Here is a 17,625-nt window from a genome sequence, read left to right on the forward strand (position 1 = left end):
CACTATCAGAATTTGATTCAGTCGGTTCGATCAAAAGCCTAGAAGAACCGCACGATCAAATTGTTTTATCCCCATTCAAGTTAGCCGGAGGGATAAACCAGAAGTAGCTGGCTCGGCCAGCGAAAGCCATTACTGCGCTTGCTCTATGGGCCCAATGATCCTGGAAGATCTGGGTAATTTTATACGCGGAAGTTGAGCAATTTTGGCTTCATATGCCACTGAGCAACTTTCACAGGAATGAACGGGGCCCCACCTCTGACGCTGTATCCAGTTCTCTGTATACATCCATGGATTTTCTCCATAGACCACCAATGTAAAAGAGACGCCTGTAAAACTGTTGACAGGTCGCCTCGAACTGCAAACGTCAATTAGGACTCTTTCTATTATGAACTTTTGATCCATGGAGGCTTTATGTTTGTAAAACTTTCTTCGAGCCGAGAAAAGCGATTTAAAAATCCGTGATGTCATCACAACGTAAAGTCTATGGGCCAAGCAGTGGGCCGCACAATGCAGAAGCAAACCCGGAAGCTAGAAACTTTTTTTGGTGTATGCGCCATGGATGTATAAAGAGAACTGGATACAGGAAGAGCGCCAGGCTTTGAAGCAAATTTGACATAGCGGCCAAACCGTGTAATTACAACGTCACGTGATGCACACTGGCCCAAAAAGACTTTTTCCCATAGACTTACATTGTTAAAGAGACGTCTGTAGTCAGCGGATAAATTTTTTTGAGCGTCACAACCCCCGCGAAATGACTTGTCTCATTATCAGAATTAAATCCTTTCGGTCCGATTACATTTCAAAAGTCTAGAAGAGCCGCATGATTGTATTGCCCATTCCCCATTCAAGTTAGCCGGAGGGCTAAACCGGAAGTAGCGGACTCGGCCAGCGAAAGTCACTAGTGCGCAAGCTCTATGGGCCGCACAATGCGGAAGATCCGGGTACTTTCATACCAGGAAGTGGATTTTTTATTGCTTCATGCGCCACTGAGCAACTTTCATAGGAATGAACGTGGCCCCGCCTCCGATGCTGTATCCCGTTCTCTTTATACATCCATAGTGGCAGCGCATGAAGCAAAAAAAAAAAAAATCGACTTCCGGGTAGTACTCGTTGCCTTCATTGGTTTGATTGGTTAGGTTTAGGCATGAGGACTGAGATTGGTTAGGGTTAGGGTAAGAACATCAGCGTTAGCCAATCAGAGGCAGAGTAGGGCGGGTCATGATTTCGCCATCCTGGTTAAAAAAAACAAAAAAAAACAAAAAAAAAAAACGGGCCGAACTCGGACAGTTTGGGTGTGGGGGCAAATGATAACAGCTCAGAGCCACAAGGGCTCATTTCAGTAAACATACTGACAATGTCTCGTTTCAAAAGAGCGGATAAGGTGGACTCTCTGGCGGGCTTCAGGGCGGAAAAGATCGAACCCACCATTCCTCACGGACTGCTGAAGGCAGCCCGGAAAAGTGGCCAGCTCAACCTGTCCGGCCGAGGGCTGACAGAAGGTACCATTTTCACTTATTAGCTAACGCTGAAATTCTAATTCCGCCTTTGGAAGTATTTAGAAGGTCAAATGTTTGGTCAGGATGGCGAAAAATGTGGATATAACGCAGATACAAACAAAAAATCCATTCACTCAAGATTGTTGGTCAGTGTTTACATTTAGACACAGATAGTACTGTTTCAGTTTGTTTTCCCAAACTAAACTGCTTCATTAACTGAAATACACGGAATGTATTTTTAAGTTATGTTCATGAAGCATATGATTAACGTGCTTTCACGTAATTTAATGATCAGATATGCTCTCAGATTTCTTTCAACCACACCAAATCATACATCGTCATAGAGACCACATGATCAGATAGGCTTCAATTTCATGGTTAGTGTATTTCAACACGTGTTGTTAGGCTGGATGGATGTTTACCTTGACCTCAGTTAATGTTGGGCTCAGCAGCACAGCATATTTACGTGGTAGATGAAATAAATCTGAGTTTTATAAGATATTACAATCTATCATTGTTACTTTTCAACATTACAATTATTAGGGCCACCCCTCAGTGTTTTATTCTCCTCATGTCACATCGCCTCTTGCGTGATTTAGGACTGTCCTTCTGACTGTCTCTTTTTCTTTTTGTGATAAAAGAGAAATAAAAACATCTCTGAAGGTTTAATGACATTTAGATCATGAAACCAGAATTATGAATAGTGGCAGTATCAGTTACCTGACATACCAGTGCCAGTAGGTTTAAGATTAAGATAAGACTTTGTTGTCCCAGAGGGAAATTTGCCTTAGACACACTATGTTGCTGCTGTATAGTACCAAATAATTCAACAGTACTACACATCATACATTTCATAAATACTGTGATTTTTTTTTTAAAAAAAAGTGTGTAATAACCATCAACCATATTAACATGAATCTCAGTCCCTCAGAACGTGTATCGTCTAAACGTCGACACACCAGAGGAAGCCAAGCAGAATGTGTCCTTTGGAGCGTCAGATCGCTGGTGGGAACAGACTGACCTCACCAAACTGCTGCTGTCATCCAATCAGCTGACACAACTGTCTGATGACATCAGACTATTGCCTGGACTCTCTACACTGGATGTAAGTAAAACCAACAAGTAAGGAGCCTGACTCAGTAATTTATCCAGCAATTAATACACAAATCATACATGTCTTATGAATATGTCCATGGAAAAAGCACATGAAATCTGACCATTTGAGATGTGTTTTGGGCATGTCACACCCCTCTCTCTTCTCGTTTCCTGTCTCACTACACTGACCCTCAAAAAAAAGAGAAAAACTTCATTCATCAAAAGACAAAACCCCCAAGCTGCAGCATTTATTAACTGACACACTGTAGTCTGTACCGTAAAAAAGACAAGAGACAGAGAGAGCACCAGCGAGAGAGAGCAGCAGTGGTCAAGCGAGCTAGAGAGTGAATGAAGAGAGGGAGCGCTGGTAGCGAGAATGCCGGTGAATCAGATCAAAAAATGTTATTTTCTGATTGTTTCACAGCAGTTATGTTCTGGAGGACAAATAAACAAGCCCACACCCCCACACACCTCCGCTCGAACCTGCGGGTGAATGCTGCACTGCCTGATTTGGTCTGAATACGGCCTTACTGCTAACCTTTTCCTCTGCTCTGCTCACATTCACCATCACTTTTCTTACGCTCGCTCTCTTGCATAACCACTCACTCGCTTACGCTCTGTGCTATTCCTTAAAAGGAGTTATGCTACCTGCAGTTTCCCGGGCAACGACACAGACGTTGACTCACATTTCGAAACAGCGCTGCTCAGAGGCTCCCAAATGCTATTGATTTCTGGATTGATGGATATTTGGCGTTATTTTTGGCATTTAAAAAACTATGTTTTGGCCTGGCAGGGGTACTTCTTGGCCTGGCAGCCAGGCTTGTACTACTATAGGAGAAACACTGGATCTAAAAAGGGGCACAAACTTTAATTGGTGGATATAAGAAAAAATGATGAAATCATTTTAATTCTAGCTGTTAAACTAAAATCATGATTTTGCTCTGGCAGCTCCATGACAACCAACTCAGCAGTTTACCCAGTGCTTTGGGAGAACTGCAGGAACTCCAGCAACTGCGACTCAGGTATACACACACACACACGCTCTCTTCAATCCTTAAATCTGGAGCAATGATGGAAACAAGTTGAAAGACTGTTTAATGACAGAAATGGAATACTTTATATCTAAGTGTAAATGTTGCTTCACAGATATGGAGAAAACTATGTACAAGAATAATACAACAAACCACAGAGCTATGGTAAAAGTTGGAGAACAAAAAAAAGCACAAATGAAATTGAACACAGTTGGAAAAATAAATGATTAGAACATACAACAACAGAAAATAACTGCATACTTAATAAACAGGCAGAGTAGACAGACGACCTAGAAATTTAGTCCAGACAAAATAATATAAGCATATACTGTACAACATTCCAAAGACATGGGAAGGCAATGATATCTATATGTCTTTCTCAGACACAAGCAGACCAAGCAAGACTGATTATTGTAACCTTCATGGACTATCAAACAAAGAAATAAAAGATGGCTTGGCCAAAAAGTATTTTGTTGTTGTGATTGTAAGTGGTGGCTATTTCATCAGTCTGCTATGTGGTCTCTGCCCTCTGTCTGAATTGCTGTCGAGCCTCAATACACACACACACACACACACACACACACACACATACTGCAACCTGCATTATTTTAGTTAACATTATTTCTCTCGATACAAATGTGTACTGATAGAAACTTTTATATGTATTGAAACATAAGCAAATAGCCAGGGTGAAAAATGAAAATGAACAAATCTTGCAGCATCTGTGGTCAGACATTATGTCACCACAGGGTGCCACAGCACCGACTTTGACATAACTGATTTAGAAACATAATCTTAGATTTCTAATTACAATCTACAAATCTCTGACAGCAGCAGTAAGCCCCTACTGACTCAAGACTGTGTGGGAAAATTAATGAAAAAAAAATCTCTAAAAAATAAACTTAAATCGAATGTGTATTTTTATTCCTGTGTGAGCAGTCATAACCAGCTGAGATCACTGCCAGTGGAGGTGTATACTCTGAAGAACCTCCGTAGCCTCACACTCCAGCAGAATCTGCTGGAGAGCCTGCCAGAAGAACTAGGCCAGCTGGAGAACCTGACTGAGCTGGTAACTAATGCATGTATTACACTCCCACCAGGCTCTTTCTACTGTGTTGTGTGACTGCTTACGTTGTTGTCCTATCTGTTGTGATTGGTGGAAGGACCTGTCCAACAACCAACTGACAAGTCTGCCCTCCACCCTGGGCCGGCTAACCTGTCTGCAGAAACTGCACCTGTGTCACAACAAGCTCAGCTGTCTGCCTGACAGCCTGACCCAGCTCACAAGTAAGACCAGCTATACTGCAGTGTGCTTCACTGTCTCTTTACCATGCAGCTTTTCACACTTGATGTACCGTAAATGATCAAATAGCGGCCTTTATTTACCTCAAAAGTAGAGAGAACCCGGCCCTTTTTGAAACAGTATTACATGAAAGACAGGTCTGTTGTATATGTTATCTCTTCCCCACGCTGTTCGACAGTCCAGCAAACTTTTTGTCTGAAGCATACTGAGGCCCTGAAGTACTTTGAAGTACATTTGAGGAGCTGAGAGGCGTATTATTTTGTTCTATGAGAAAAAAAGTAAATAAATCAAAAGCAGAGTTCTGACTTTGTTTGACAGATGTTAAGCTGTTGGACTGCAGCAATAACCAGCTGACTGACATTCCTGCCAGCCTATCAGGAATGCTTGCTCTGGAGCAGCTGTATCTCAGACACAACAAGCTCCGCCTCCTCCCACAGCTCCCCGCACCCGCACTCAAGGTAACCATAGAAACATGTGTGTCCCCAGGTGTAAAGTGATTTTGAGTCATGTTGACCAAATTTACTGATCGTTCTGTGCGTCCTCTCTGACCCATTCTGTTCCTGGAGTCATATATGTTATTCATTTAACAAGCACAGCAACCTGAGAGTGCTGTCATCTGATGTGTACTGTCAGAGTTAGCGGCACACTGAAAACTGATTCTTATAGTTTGAGAAGAATAGAATGTAGTTTGGCCATTTGTTGCATAAGAGCAGGTGGAGCAGGAACAAGAGCAATATGTGGAACAGCATTAAATGGTTTAACTTTATGTCTAATATATAAAGTTACTGCCTTAATTTATGATTCAAATAATTTTCGTGTGTTTTCATTTAAATTATGCGTCAAATACCCCATTTACTTCAAAATGTTTATAGATTTTATTAGCTTGTAATGATTAATTCATTACTTATCATTAACATGACCAATGGCCAAATGAATTTGGATCTTTATTTTAGGTCAGGAACTGAAACCTCTACATCTATATCTACAGCCTTAAATGTTGTTCATATATTATGGCCGCAAGAAATATAATTGTGTGTGTGTGTGTGTGTGTGTGTGTGTGTGTGTGAGTATAGGAGTTGTATGTTGGAAACAACCAGATTGAGCAGTTGGAGACGGAGCAGCTGGCCAGCCTGACAGTCATCTCTCTTCTAGAACTCCGAGACAACAAGATCAAAACCCTCCCTGACCAGATCACCTTATTGAGCACGCTCACACGCCTTGACCTCACCAACAATGACATAACGACGTAATTAACTGTTTGTGCTTATGTGTCAAATTCAACAGATGATTCTAGTAGTTAATAACTAACATGAGCATTGGTCTTTGCACTAGTTCACAGGGATTTCACCAGGTGGATTCTAGAGTTAGCCATTGGAACACATTTATATACACATGTACTCCTACATATTAATATAGTCCTACATGATTTCAGTATGATGCACACTGTTTCAGCTGAGTCTTCCAAAGCAAATGTTAGTGACTGAGATGTTAGATAATATTTATCAGGAGATACTATCAGGACGCTGTCATCCACCTGAGTTCCAGGTATTTTCATGTGAATTGGAATCTCTCTCTCTGTCAGTCTTCCAGCGTCTCTCAGCCTGCTGCCTAACCTGAAGATGCTACTGTTGGAGGGAAACCCTCTGCGAGGAATCAGGAGAGACCTGCTCACTGTAGGTGACACACTGAGGACATGAGCACAGTGAAGGAAGGCAAATACTGCAGTGGTAGTACAGCCTGTCCAAACACTGAAATTATAGTAACCAAACTATAATACATAGCCAAACACGCTTGTATTTACATGTGTCTAGATCTTAGAGTTAATGTTAATTTAAAAAAATCTTGTCAAAATGATCTAAATTAAGTACAGATATAAATCATAATAAGAGATTGTGTGAATATAAGAATGGCTGGGGGAAATGTGCTTGTATGATGTAAGAAAGTAGCACTGTGTCACTGTAACAGTTTACTGTGTCACACTAACTTCCATGTAAAGACGTTTCAGCCCTAAGTCAACAAGATTCAACACACCTGCCACTAAGGCCGGTCTCTAGGAAAGGTTCCTCCATATAGATTTTCATTTAAAAGAAAGCTTTACAATGCTTTGCTTGCCATAACTCACATCACAACAGACATTGTGCACTGCATTTGAATGGCTGCAAACCATGAATGAAAACAATACCCTACAGATGTCTGCAGTAAATAAGTTTACAGATGATACTTTATTTATGGAATTTCACTGACATGTTTCTATTAACAATCCATAAATCAGCTGGTAATGTTCATGTATTTCTCCACTAGTACATGCATTCATATTAATAATATTCTATCACTCCTCTTCTGTTGTCCTCATCACAGAAAGGAACCAACGAGCTTCTGAAATATTTAAAAGGAAGAATTAAAGGTACAGTTCACTTTTGGTGCTGACTGGAAACTGTTTTGACCACTGAACCCAGAAGGACTGAAGTAGTTCCATAAAAAGCCCATGACTCAGGGTCACATGTAGTATCTTTTAGTTAGAAACCAATATGAGTGTAATGACAGCAGACTGAAGATTTGCCACTAATCCCACCACACACATCAAATCATTTCTTACAAAAAAATACTGTGTACTGTGTGAGCCACATCAAGGACAAATTTCCATTGCCTTGTGATGGACTATTAAGTTTCAGATTCTGATTCTAATTGTCTAGAAACTCCCAAAATAAGAATGATTTCTTGTCCCCATGTTTGTCCGAACATCCTTGGACAGTGTTCATCTGTTCCACCGAGATTAACTGCAGCATCAGTTTCTTCTTACATTTATGGCAACATCACTGGTGACAACAACAGAAACAGGCATTTCTTAAGTCATCTTGATTATCAGAGCATGGAAGTTCACTCTTCACCTTGTTATCAGTATTATCAGTGACAATATAACCTCAGCTCAAGGTCCACTCAGCTTTAGCTGAGCTTTAAATTACATCTCAAGGTCTTCATCAGAAAGTGCAAGATGGATATTTAAGGGCACTTGGGGTGTATGATATCATCATAACCTCACAAGCCATCAGGTGCAGTGCTGAGATGTGAGGTGATTTTGACGCAGTGGCTTCAGTCAGAATTGCAGGTCCATGAATCCAGGTCCAGAATTGTAGGCCTCATGCAAAATTGCTTAGGCCTGAGAAAGCCTGACACACAGTACATCAGGGAAACTGCAAGGACGCTTGAAAAGAGACTGAATGAACACTGAACCACCAACCACCACCAGAGACCATCTTTGAACAGAGACAAGAGATACTGTCCCCTCCCTATGGTTCATTCAGTCACTGACAAATGTAGTGAAAACTGCTCAAATATAGTGTCATTGTTTTCTCATCTCAGTTAGAAGCCACCAGCTCCCCTTCTTCTATCATTCAGTTATCTTCCAGATAAAATGTGATGCTAGTCTGCCATACTGCTTTGTTGCTTCTTCTCAGGAGACTGGACACTGCAAGCTGTGTTGGTTTGCAGTGTGTAGGATTCAGTGGCATCTAGCAGTGAGTTTTCAGATTGCAACAAACTGAATACACGAAAACTTGCATATTCATTATGAAAGGCACTCTCTAAAGCCAGTGTTTGGTTTGTCCGTTCAGAGCTACTGTAGAAACATGGCGATGTAACATGGCGTGCTCTGTGGAAGAGGTCCCACTCCCTCTGTAAATTTAAAGGGCTTGTTCTAAGGTAATAAGGTCACTCTAAGGTAACGAAAACACAATGATTCTTATTTTCAAGTAATTATATACTAATTAAAACATACTCCCTAAACTCCAGTTTCATTTAGTTTCCATGTGTAAAACTGATGGTGAACTCATGTTTTAAATCATTGTAGCCCAGAAAATCAACACTCTTTACTTACTTAACTCAATAATCTGCTGACATTACTGACTCTCCTGGTTCTACGAGTTACATCTGAATATATTTAACCTGCTTACTATTCTCACCCACTAAATGGGATGGAGAGCCTATTCTAATGTGTGTGTGTGTGTGTGTGTGTGTGTGTGTGTGTGTGTGTGTGTGTGTGTGTGTGTGTGAGACTTGCAGAGGAACCTGAGAGAGCAGATGAAGGACCTACAGCCATGACGTTACCCAGCCAGGCCAGGGTCAATGTACATAACATTAAAACTCTCAAGTCATTGATGTACAGGTTAGCGATACACACTGCACACACAGCATCAAATTTCATTAATGATTGTGTCGCTCTCTAACTGCAGAGTAATATGAGTCCTGCAGGGCTCTTGCATGCTCATGTATGGGTTGCAAATATGCCATTTGTTTTGAATAGTTATACAGACATGGCCAAAAATATTGGTACCCTTCCACCTTTTCTTAAAAAAACTAAATTTTCTCTGTATTACGTTGAAACTAACAGAAGTATATGGTATCCATCATTCTTTATTTCACATTGAATATAACTGAAACTTTGCTTTTGATTTACAACGTAACATATTTAATACAATAAAACAAATGAAAATGGCATGGCCAAAAATATTGGTACCCTTAGCTTAATATTTTGTAGCACAGCTTTTTGAGGCAACAACTGCAGTCAAGCCCTTTCTGTAACTCTGTAAGGTTTCTACACTTCTCCACTGGTAGTTCAGCCTACTCTTCTTGAGCGAACTGCTTCAGTTCTCTCAGGTTTGATGGGTGTCGTCTTCCAACTGCAAGTTTCAGCTCTTTCGACAGATGTTCAATGGGATTCGGATCAGGACTCATAGCAGGCCACTTCAGAACAGTCTAACATTTTCTTCTCATCCACTCTTGGGTGCGTTTTGATGTATTGTTTGGGGTCATTATCCTGCTGGAAGACCAATGACCTATGATGAAGACACAGCTTTCTGACACTGGGCTGCATGTTTCACTCCAAAATGCCTTGAAAGTCTCCTGATTTAATTGTGCCCTGCATAGATTCAAGACACCCAGTGCCTGAGGCAGCAAAGCAAGCCCAAAACATCACTGAGCCTCCTCCATGTTTCACAGTAGGCATGGTGTTCTTTTCTTTGAAAGCTCCATTTTTTCTTCTGTAAACATAGGGTTGGTGTGTTTAACCAGAAAGTTCTAATTTTGTTTCATCTGTCCAAAGCACATTCTCCCAGAAGGACTGTGGTTTGTCAACATGCATTTTGGCAAAGTCCAGTCTGGCTTTTTGTGTCTCCCTCTTAGAAGGGGGGTCTTCTGGGTCTTCTGCTATGGAGCCCATTTTCATTCAGACAGCAACGGATGATGTGGCTTGAAACTTTTGTACTTTTGAACTTTAAGATTAGCTTGGATCTGTATTGAAGTTTTCCTTGGTTATTTCTAGACCATTCCCGCAATCCCTCTGTTCAATCTCAGGCCAATTTTCCTCTTGCGACCACATCCGGAGATGTTGGCTACAGTTCCATGAGCCTTAAACTTCTTAATAACATTGGCAACAGTGGTCACAGGAACATCAAACTCTTTGGAGATGCTCTTGTAACCTTTACGTTGACCATGCTTGGCTGTTACCTTTTTTCTAATGTATTCAGACCACTGTCTGGTTTTCCTTCTGTTTTCCATGTTCAATGTGATGCACCCAGTGGCACAAAACAGCAGAGTAACTTTCTCCTTTTAAACTAGCTGCATGAGTGATTATAAGATGAAAACACGTGATACTAATTAAAACAATAGTCTGCTTAAAGTATCACTACAAATCAATTATTTCTTACAACTTCTAAAGGGTACCAATAATTTTGTGCAGGCATTTTAGAATGAGCATGGTTAATGTAGAATAAGCATGAATTCAGTTATTTTCACAACTTTTTTGTTTTGTTCCACTGCAAACCTAACATAGGCATGCATTGACACTAAAATATATTTTAATTTCAACATTGTTCAGGGCAAATGGTACATTATTTTAATAAAATGCAAGGGTACCAATAACTTGTGCCATGTCTTTATGTGTCAAAATGAGCAGAAGGAAATGATCTCATTTTGCAAATCACAGCTTGGATGTTGCAGATTTAGCATGCCTCTGGCTGAGATCCATCCATTCCCTACACTGCGTGTCCTGTACAGGGTCATGGGTTTGGTGCTGGGCAGGTTCTATACATGTGGCTTGTCTGAGCTTGTTTACCGCCACATACAGTTTTATACTGAGTTGAGAGGGTAACCAGTTATAATCAGATCAGATAAGTTGGAAGCAAACTCCCCAAGTTAGATAACTTATTTTGGAAGAGAAAACCAAGGTATTTGTTTAAATTATTATTCATGCTGTCACTTGTAAATAAAGCTTTATATGTCCAACATTAACCATTACAGTTTTCCACTGACAGGTTTGTTTTTACACTGTAAAATGTCCCTTATCAAAAATGTTTTATGACATGTGTTTATGGAAAAAAGAGTAAATATTGACGAATGCATTGTTATTATCAGACATCAGTATTGGCCTCTAAAATCCAGCATCCAGACTGCCTTCCTGTTTTAGCTTTGACCTACTGCACTTTTTGTAGTTTTGCGCACAGTTTTCCTGTACAATGAAGGACTATTAGCAACATTTTAGGTGTGCTCACTTCCAGTTTGACCTCCAAATAGTCAAACCTCCATCAGACTTAATTTTAGTGATGGCACCGTGTTCCCAGATCTCAGTAATTACTTTGGCAAGTGCCGTGTTATCTTAACTGAATAACAGAATAAGACCCAAGTTGTCATAAACTGGAATTTAAAGCTGCATGGTTGTATATTTCTTTACACTGGTTTCAGCACTACCAGCGACTTTCACATCACAGGGTGTTTGATGTTTTTCAAGTTAAAGTTACTAGAGTTTAACTAACTTGGTGTTTGTGTTCAGTGAGAAGCAGGCAGATAATATTCCAGATGAGCTGTTTGATGCTGCAGTAGATCAAGCTATTACCACTGTTAACTTCAGCAAGAACCAGCTGACCTCCATACCTACCAGGTACAACCACACATACACACAATCACTCACACTCAACATGAGTGGTGCTGACATCATCAGGGTGGGACTGAGATCAAAGATAATATTACAACAAAAGGCTGTTTGAACAGAGATGAATTCCAGACTAACCACAGATTTGTGAACTGTGTATGCAGACTGGTGGAGTTCCAGTCCTCACTATCAGATATCAATCTGGGCTTCAACAAACTGACTTGCTGTCCTCCTGACATCTGCAAGTTACTGCAGCTGACACACATTGACCTCAGGTACGCACACAGATTAACACACACCAACAAAGATCAACACAGAGATTTCTTATTTCCATTATAAGTTCTGCTCATACAGTATTAATATGTAGGGCTGCAACTAACAATTCTTTTATCAATTAATCTGCTGATTAGTTTCTTGATAAAACAAATTGCCTATAAAATGTCAGAAAATATTGGGAGGAAAAGGCCAGCCATCTTCAAATGTCTTGTTTTCTCCAACAGTCAAAAATCCAAAGATAATCTGTTCATAATGACATAAAACACAGAAAGTATTCACGTTGGAGAGGCTGGCACTACAGCAGTGGTTCCCAAAGTGGATGCCATGAGATTAATCATACCATCTTTTATTGTGCATTTTTAATAACATCTCATCACATTTTAAAAAAAACAGCAACAATTACATTAACCACTCTTTATGTTACATTTTCAAACATATCAAAACAGAATAAATAATCGATATTAAAATCACCAAATTTATAACTGTTAAATATTAAAAATTGTATAATATGCAGGTAGTTGGCTGACATGACAACTCATTATTGCCTGTTGTCATAGTAAAACAACCTGCTTTCTAGCTCGGGATTTTTTGGGGAGCTCAGCAGTCAGAAAAAAATGAGCTTCAGAGCAGCAATGGAAACATTTGACACAAAAGGGAAATGTTGTTCAGAGAAATGTTGAAACATTGCAGCTCTCAACAAGACGACTGAAACTCAGCTGACTGATAAAACGACTCGGCTGATGGCTTAACGGACAGGTTTTGGCTGCTTGTGAGAGACGGATATCCATCATTATCTGTTCACATTAGTTGTGGTGTTACACGTTCCCAAATTCATATTCGTGTTAAGTGGCTGTCTGATCAATGGTAAAAATGAAAACAAGTCCTGTCAGTGGAGTCAGACCGGTGTACACTTGCTCAGAAAGTTCTATTAGATCTTCCAGAATATCCTCTATACGAGATTGTACCATACCATTTTGTTGCGCTGTGTTTGGGCAGTCAGTAGGGTGTAACAGCACACCAAGTTTACAGTTCCGTACGTACCTCAGTTTTCGGGTCACAGTTTGGTATGATTTTGGTACAGCAGGGGTAAAAAAAGAATGGTAGGAAGTAACATTTTGGTCTTTCAATTTGAAAAATGTAAACATCAACAACGGCTCATTGGCCAGAACGATTATTATTGTGTGTAGCTTTGTACTTTGTATGTGTCCTGTGTGTTTTTTGCTTTGTACTGTTATTGTGCTTTTATATGTTTTAATTGTGACCTGCCGAAGAGACTGCAGATGAAACTTAACTATAAGCTAACGTTGGTACAGTACATCAAATGGTAACATTTATGTTTAACACTCTACATGGTCCCAATAACTTAAGAAGAAACAAAGAAACAGGATGTTCTCTCTCTCCACATCAGAAGCAGCTTACATGTCATATTAAAATGCCCAAAACCATTTTTTGGGTTTTGTTTGTTTGTTTTTCCTTACATCTTAAATATAAGCTCATTTTAATTGATGAAAATGAAAGAAATACATTAACATAATTAATTGTATTAATTGTTTATTTTAAGTAAAATTATTTATATATGAGTATTTTTTTCATAATTTACTCTTTCCATATGAATAAGCCCAGAGATTCTATAAAAGTCACAATAGCAATCTTACAAGGTTGGACCTTGTAACATTTCTGTAACACTTCCAAAAGTCTGAACTGAATGCTCAGATGTCAGACAGTAAAAGAGCACTTGTTATCTAATATTTTTATATATTATATTTATTATATATTACAACTCTAAAACTTACTACTGCAAATTAGCTTATTTTAAGTCAGTCAGATCAGTCTATCAAAATGTGTTTTTATTCCACCATTTTGCTTATGATACACTGCATACGAGGAACAAGACAACACAATGATCAGCAAATGATCCAGCAAAACACTTTACATACAGCATCTGAATAAATAGGGATTAAATGAGTGTCCCAATCTAATACTTTGTCATTTTCATTTTGAGTGTGATCTATAGAGTTGATTTAAATTAGTGAAAGTTGGAGTGAGGTGGGTGTCTCTCACACTCACAGTGATCTTAAATAAAGTCACAGTGATAAACATTCAACTGTAAAATAAGATGTCAAATCTGGCACTACACTATTACCATGATTTTCCATTAGTGCCACTGCTCCTGTTCACGGACTTGGTGCCAAATATTTTGCAAGCATTGCAGCTTCATCTATAGTGGTCATGTCACATTTGAATAGAGCCATTACTAAACATTACATGAAGGAGACTTGTGTTTGAATACTTTAACAGCCAGCAATGTCACAGATTTCATGTCTGACAAGGGCCTAGGAACAGGACAGGAATAGGATTTAGATATAGAATCATTAGTAAAGGAGTTAATATTGCACTAATGTGTGGCATTTTTTTCTTTCAGGAATAACCAGCTGAATGATTTACCATCTGAAATGAGGAACCTAACTAAACTACGCTCCATAATCCTCAATTACAACAGGTAACTCACTCTTTCAAGACCAGTTCAACTGCAAATGAAATCTTCATCATCTGCTGGAATCTGTTTTAATGGAACTGAAGTTTGCACAACCACCAAACACACACCTTAGCTACCTTAGAAACCCTGGCGCAACATGAAGATGAGGATCCCCTTTTCCTAGCTCCAAAGAATCAGCAGCAACAAGAGATAACAGTCTTCAAGCTATTCATTTCTTACAAGTTATAGGACATTTTTGCTTTAAGGTTTGCTAACAGTAACACAACAAACTAAATCAGTCCAACCTATGATTACCTGTTCAAAACAAAAAGGAAACAAAAACACAAATCTCTTATCTAATCTCTAAAAACAGGTGATACAGAGAGAAAACTACATTTGCTACCCACCCTTACAAGGGCTTCCATAGCTACTTGCATGATGCTATTTACAATATACAGCATTACAAAGTGGAAGTGGAAAGAGGAATCACCTAAGCACTCATTTACATAATCATTCAATCAGAGAGGCTCACCTGCAGCCCTTTACACATAGAGCTCACAGCAGCTTCTCTAGAGGAAGATGGACATACACACACATAGCACATAATACATAATGTTACTAGACAGCAGTTTTAACAAAGAAGCATCAATGTCTTGGGTTCATTTTGTTGATTTTAGTTTTGTCATATTTTTCATGATGTCTCATCAAGCTTTTGGATGTTTTGTACCTGTGTGTGTATCAGTATTCACTTTCTCATTGGTGAAAATACTGATTTCAGAAGGATAAATAACCCCTATTCATTACAGTCATTGGTAGAACAGGTCCCAAAATATGTTATTTAAATAGAGTAGATGCTTGTTTACTGAATCTATATTTGAATATAATCATACTATAATAATAGTTTGGACACACATCCCCATTCACTTGAAGGAGAAAGTGTGTCCAACCTTTTGAATGGTAAATTATGTAGAATAATTCCTCTGGGAGCCTCCTCTCAATAGATTTCCAGGTCACGGGCCAGAGGATGGAGGACAAGAAGCAGTATTAGTTGAATGGAAAGCACCTATAGTAAAGTAGGTCTTTGAGTCAGAATCTCTGATCTGAACACAGGTTCAAGTCCTTCCCTGAAGTCCTCTATCAGATAGTTTCCTTGGATACGGTGTTGCTTGGTAACAATCAGGTGGGCGCGTTGGACCCTAGTCGTCTGATGAAGTTGGTTCATCTGTCAACACTGGACCTGTCAAACAATGACTTGCTGAACATACCCCCTGAACTGGGCCTGTGTGTCAGCCTTAGGTAAGGAGCACACCTGAACAAAGAAACACACACTATCCTCCTCCTTCTCCCAACTATTTCTAAGTCTCAGATCCTTCACTGCAGCACACCACCACTGGTGCTGTTCAGTATTCTACATGTGCAGTGTCCACTGCTAGAAGTCTTCTAGAAGTCTTGCATTATGATTATGAGGTGAAACTAACACCCGTCCTCAAACTGCGTCAATTACTTGTTCCTAAGTAGTAGTAGTATAGCACAGAGAACTGTGAGAGATTCACAGCTCTCTGCAAGTACTCAAAGCACAATCTGTCTTGTATTGTACTTAATTGTCGTTTGGGCTCAATATATAAATTCCTGTATTTTTCAATACAGGAATTTATTTTTGCTTTTTATTGAGTTTAATATAACTGGTGAGAATAGGATTTGAAAAACTCAATATAATCTGGATAGTGAAGTGGCAGACAGGAAACGGGGAGAGAGATGGGTATGACATGCAACAAAGGTCCCTGGTTGGAATTGAACCAGGTATTTTGCATCAAATGCAGGTAACAATTTTTCTATTGGGGCACTCAAACCCTGTGTTGTCCTCAGGTGTCTTAGTCTGGAGGGGAATCCTTTCCGCACACCAAGAGCAGCCATTGTTGCTAAAGGAACGGATGCAGTGTTGGAGTACCTCCGTGGCCGCATACCTACATCAGCTCCACTACCATGATCAACACGGGAATTTTTTTGGGGATTGCAATTCCTCATTTTCTAAAAATTTTGACACTTAAATGAATCAGCCATGTTTGTTTACACAAGTCTGCAATTCAGCGTCCACATTTGTGTGCGAAGTTGTGATGACATTACATAGTCTTCATTATGAAGCAAGACAGAGCAGTTTCCATCTGTTGTTAAAAATCTGAATTTCAGCTGCAGTGATGTGGTTTGTGTTAGATGGATGTGTTGAGTGTCTGAATGTGATGAATGTTGCCGGACAATCTGATTCAAACTACATGTATGACAGAAAAGAACCAATGACAAAGCTACTTGGTCACTTAATAAAGTTGTTGCTAAGAACTGTGATGTGAATTTTATAATATTGTAATATCAACTGTCTTTTCACAACCTCAGTCACAAAGTGCTTCTAAGAACACAGGCCCATGAAAACTGTAAACAGCTTTAAAACCAAAGTGAGTCTTGTGAGCTAACTGTTAATTTTTATTGATTTATTTATTTAATGAATGGGACAGTGTGCAGTTTGAAACATTTTAGTACATGTTTCAGTCTGGTCTTGAATGCATTGATAGAACTACATTTCTTCATATCATCAGGTGGGGCATTCCATTGAGTTGTGGCTTTCACAGAGAAAGCTGACTGCCCAAATGCAGTGTGACAAAATGGTATGGTACAATCTTGTATAGAGGATATTCTGGAGGATCTAATAGAACTTACAAAGCGCGTGTACACAAAGTCACATAGTGGAGGAGGGGCCAAACCATTCAAAATTTTATAAACTAGGCACAAATTTGAGAATAATCTAAAGTTCTCAAAGCTCAGTAAATTGTATTTCTCCAGTACCCTACTGTGATGGAAATGCATTGGCTTTTTGTCCAGAGTTTTTAAAGTTTGTTTGTATAAGGACTCAAGGTTTTATGGCTGTTTCTCCAGCCTGCCCCCAACATGTGATGCAATAAGACATATGGGAAAGAATCATAGCATGCATAAATATCTTTGCTGCATCCAAAGAGAGACAGTTTCTAATATGTCTA

At 39.4% G+C, this 17,625-nt stretch overlaps 1 protein-coding gene across 1 annotated transcript; it reads left to right on the plus strand.

Annotated features, from left to right (window-relative positions):
- Window positions 1-1,247: 1,247 nt before the first annotated feature.
- lrrc40 (leucine rich repeat containing 40) lies at window positions 1,248-16,933 on the plus strand. Its single transcript, XM_044361913.1, has 15 exons — window positions 1,248-1,499; window positions 2,420-2,601; window positions 3,540-3,613; window positions 4,562-4,691; window positions 4,786-4,909; window positions 5,244-5,383; window positions 5,999-6,171; window positions 6,508-6,598; window positions 7,284-7,329; window positions 8,985-9,087; window positions 11,749-11,856; window positions 12,012-12,122; window positions 14,546-14,623; window positions 15,710-15,895; window positions 16,466-16,933. The coding sequence occupies exons 1-15, from the start codon at window positions 1,355-1,357 to the stop codon at window positions 16,584-16,586; spliced, it is 1,812 nt and encodes a 603-aa protein (XP_044217848.1). The 5' UTR covers window positions 1,248-1,354; the 3' UTR covers window positions 16,587-16,933.
- The last annotated feature ends 692 nt before the right edge of the window (window positions 16,934-17,625 follow it).

The sequence above is a fragment of the Thunnus albacares genome, chromosome 9 (assembly GCF_914725855.1).
Source record: "Thunnus albacares chromosome 9, fThuAlb1.1, whole genome shotgun sequence".
NCBI classification, from domain to species: domain Eukaryota; kingdom Metazoa; phylum Chordata; class Actinopteri; order Scombriformes; family Scombridae; genus Thunnus; species Thunnus albacares.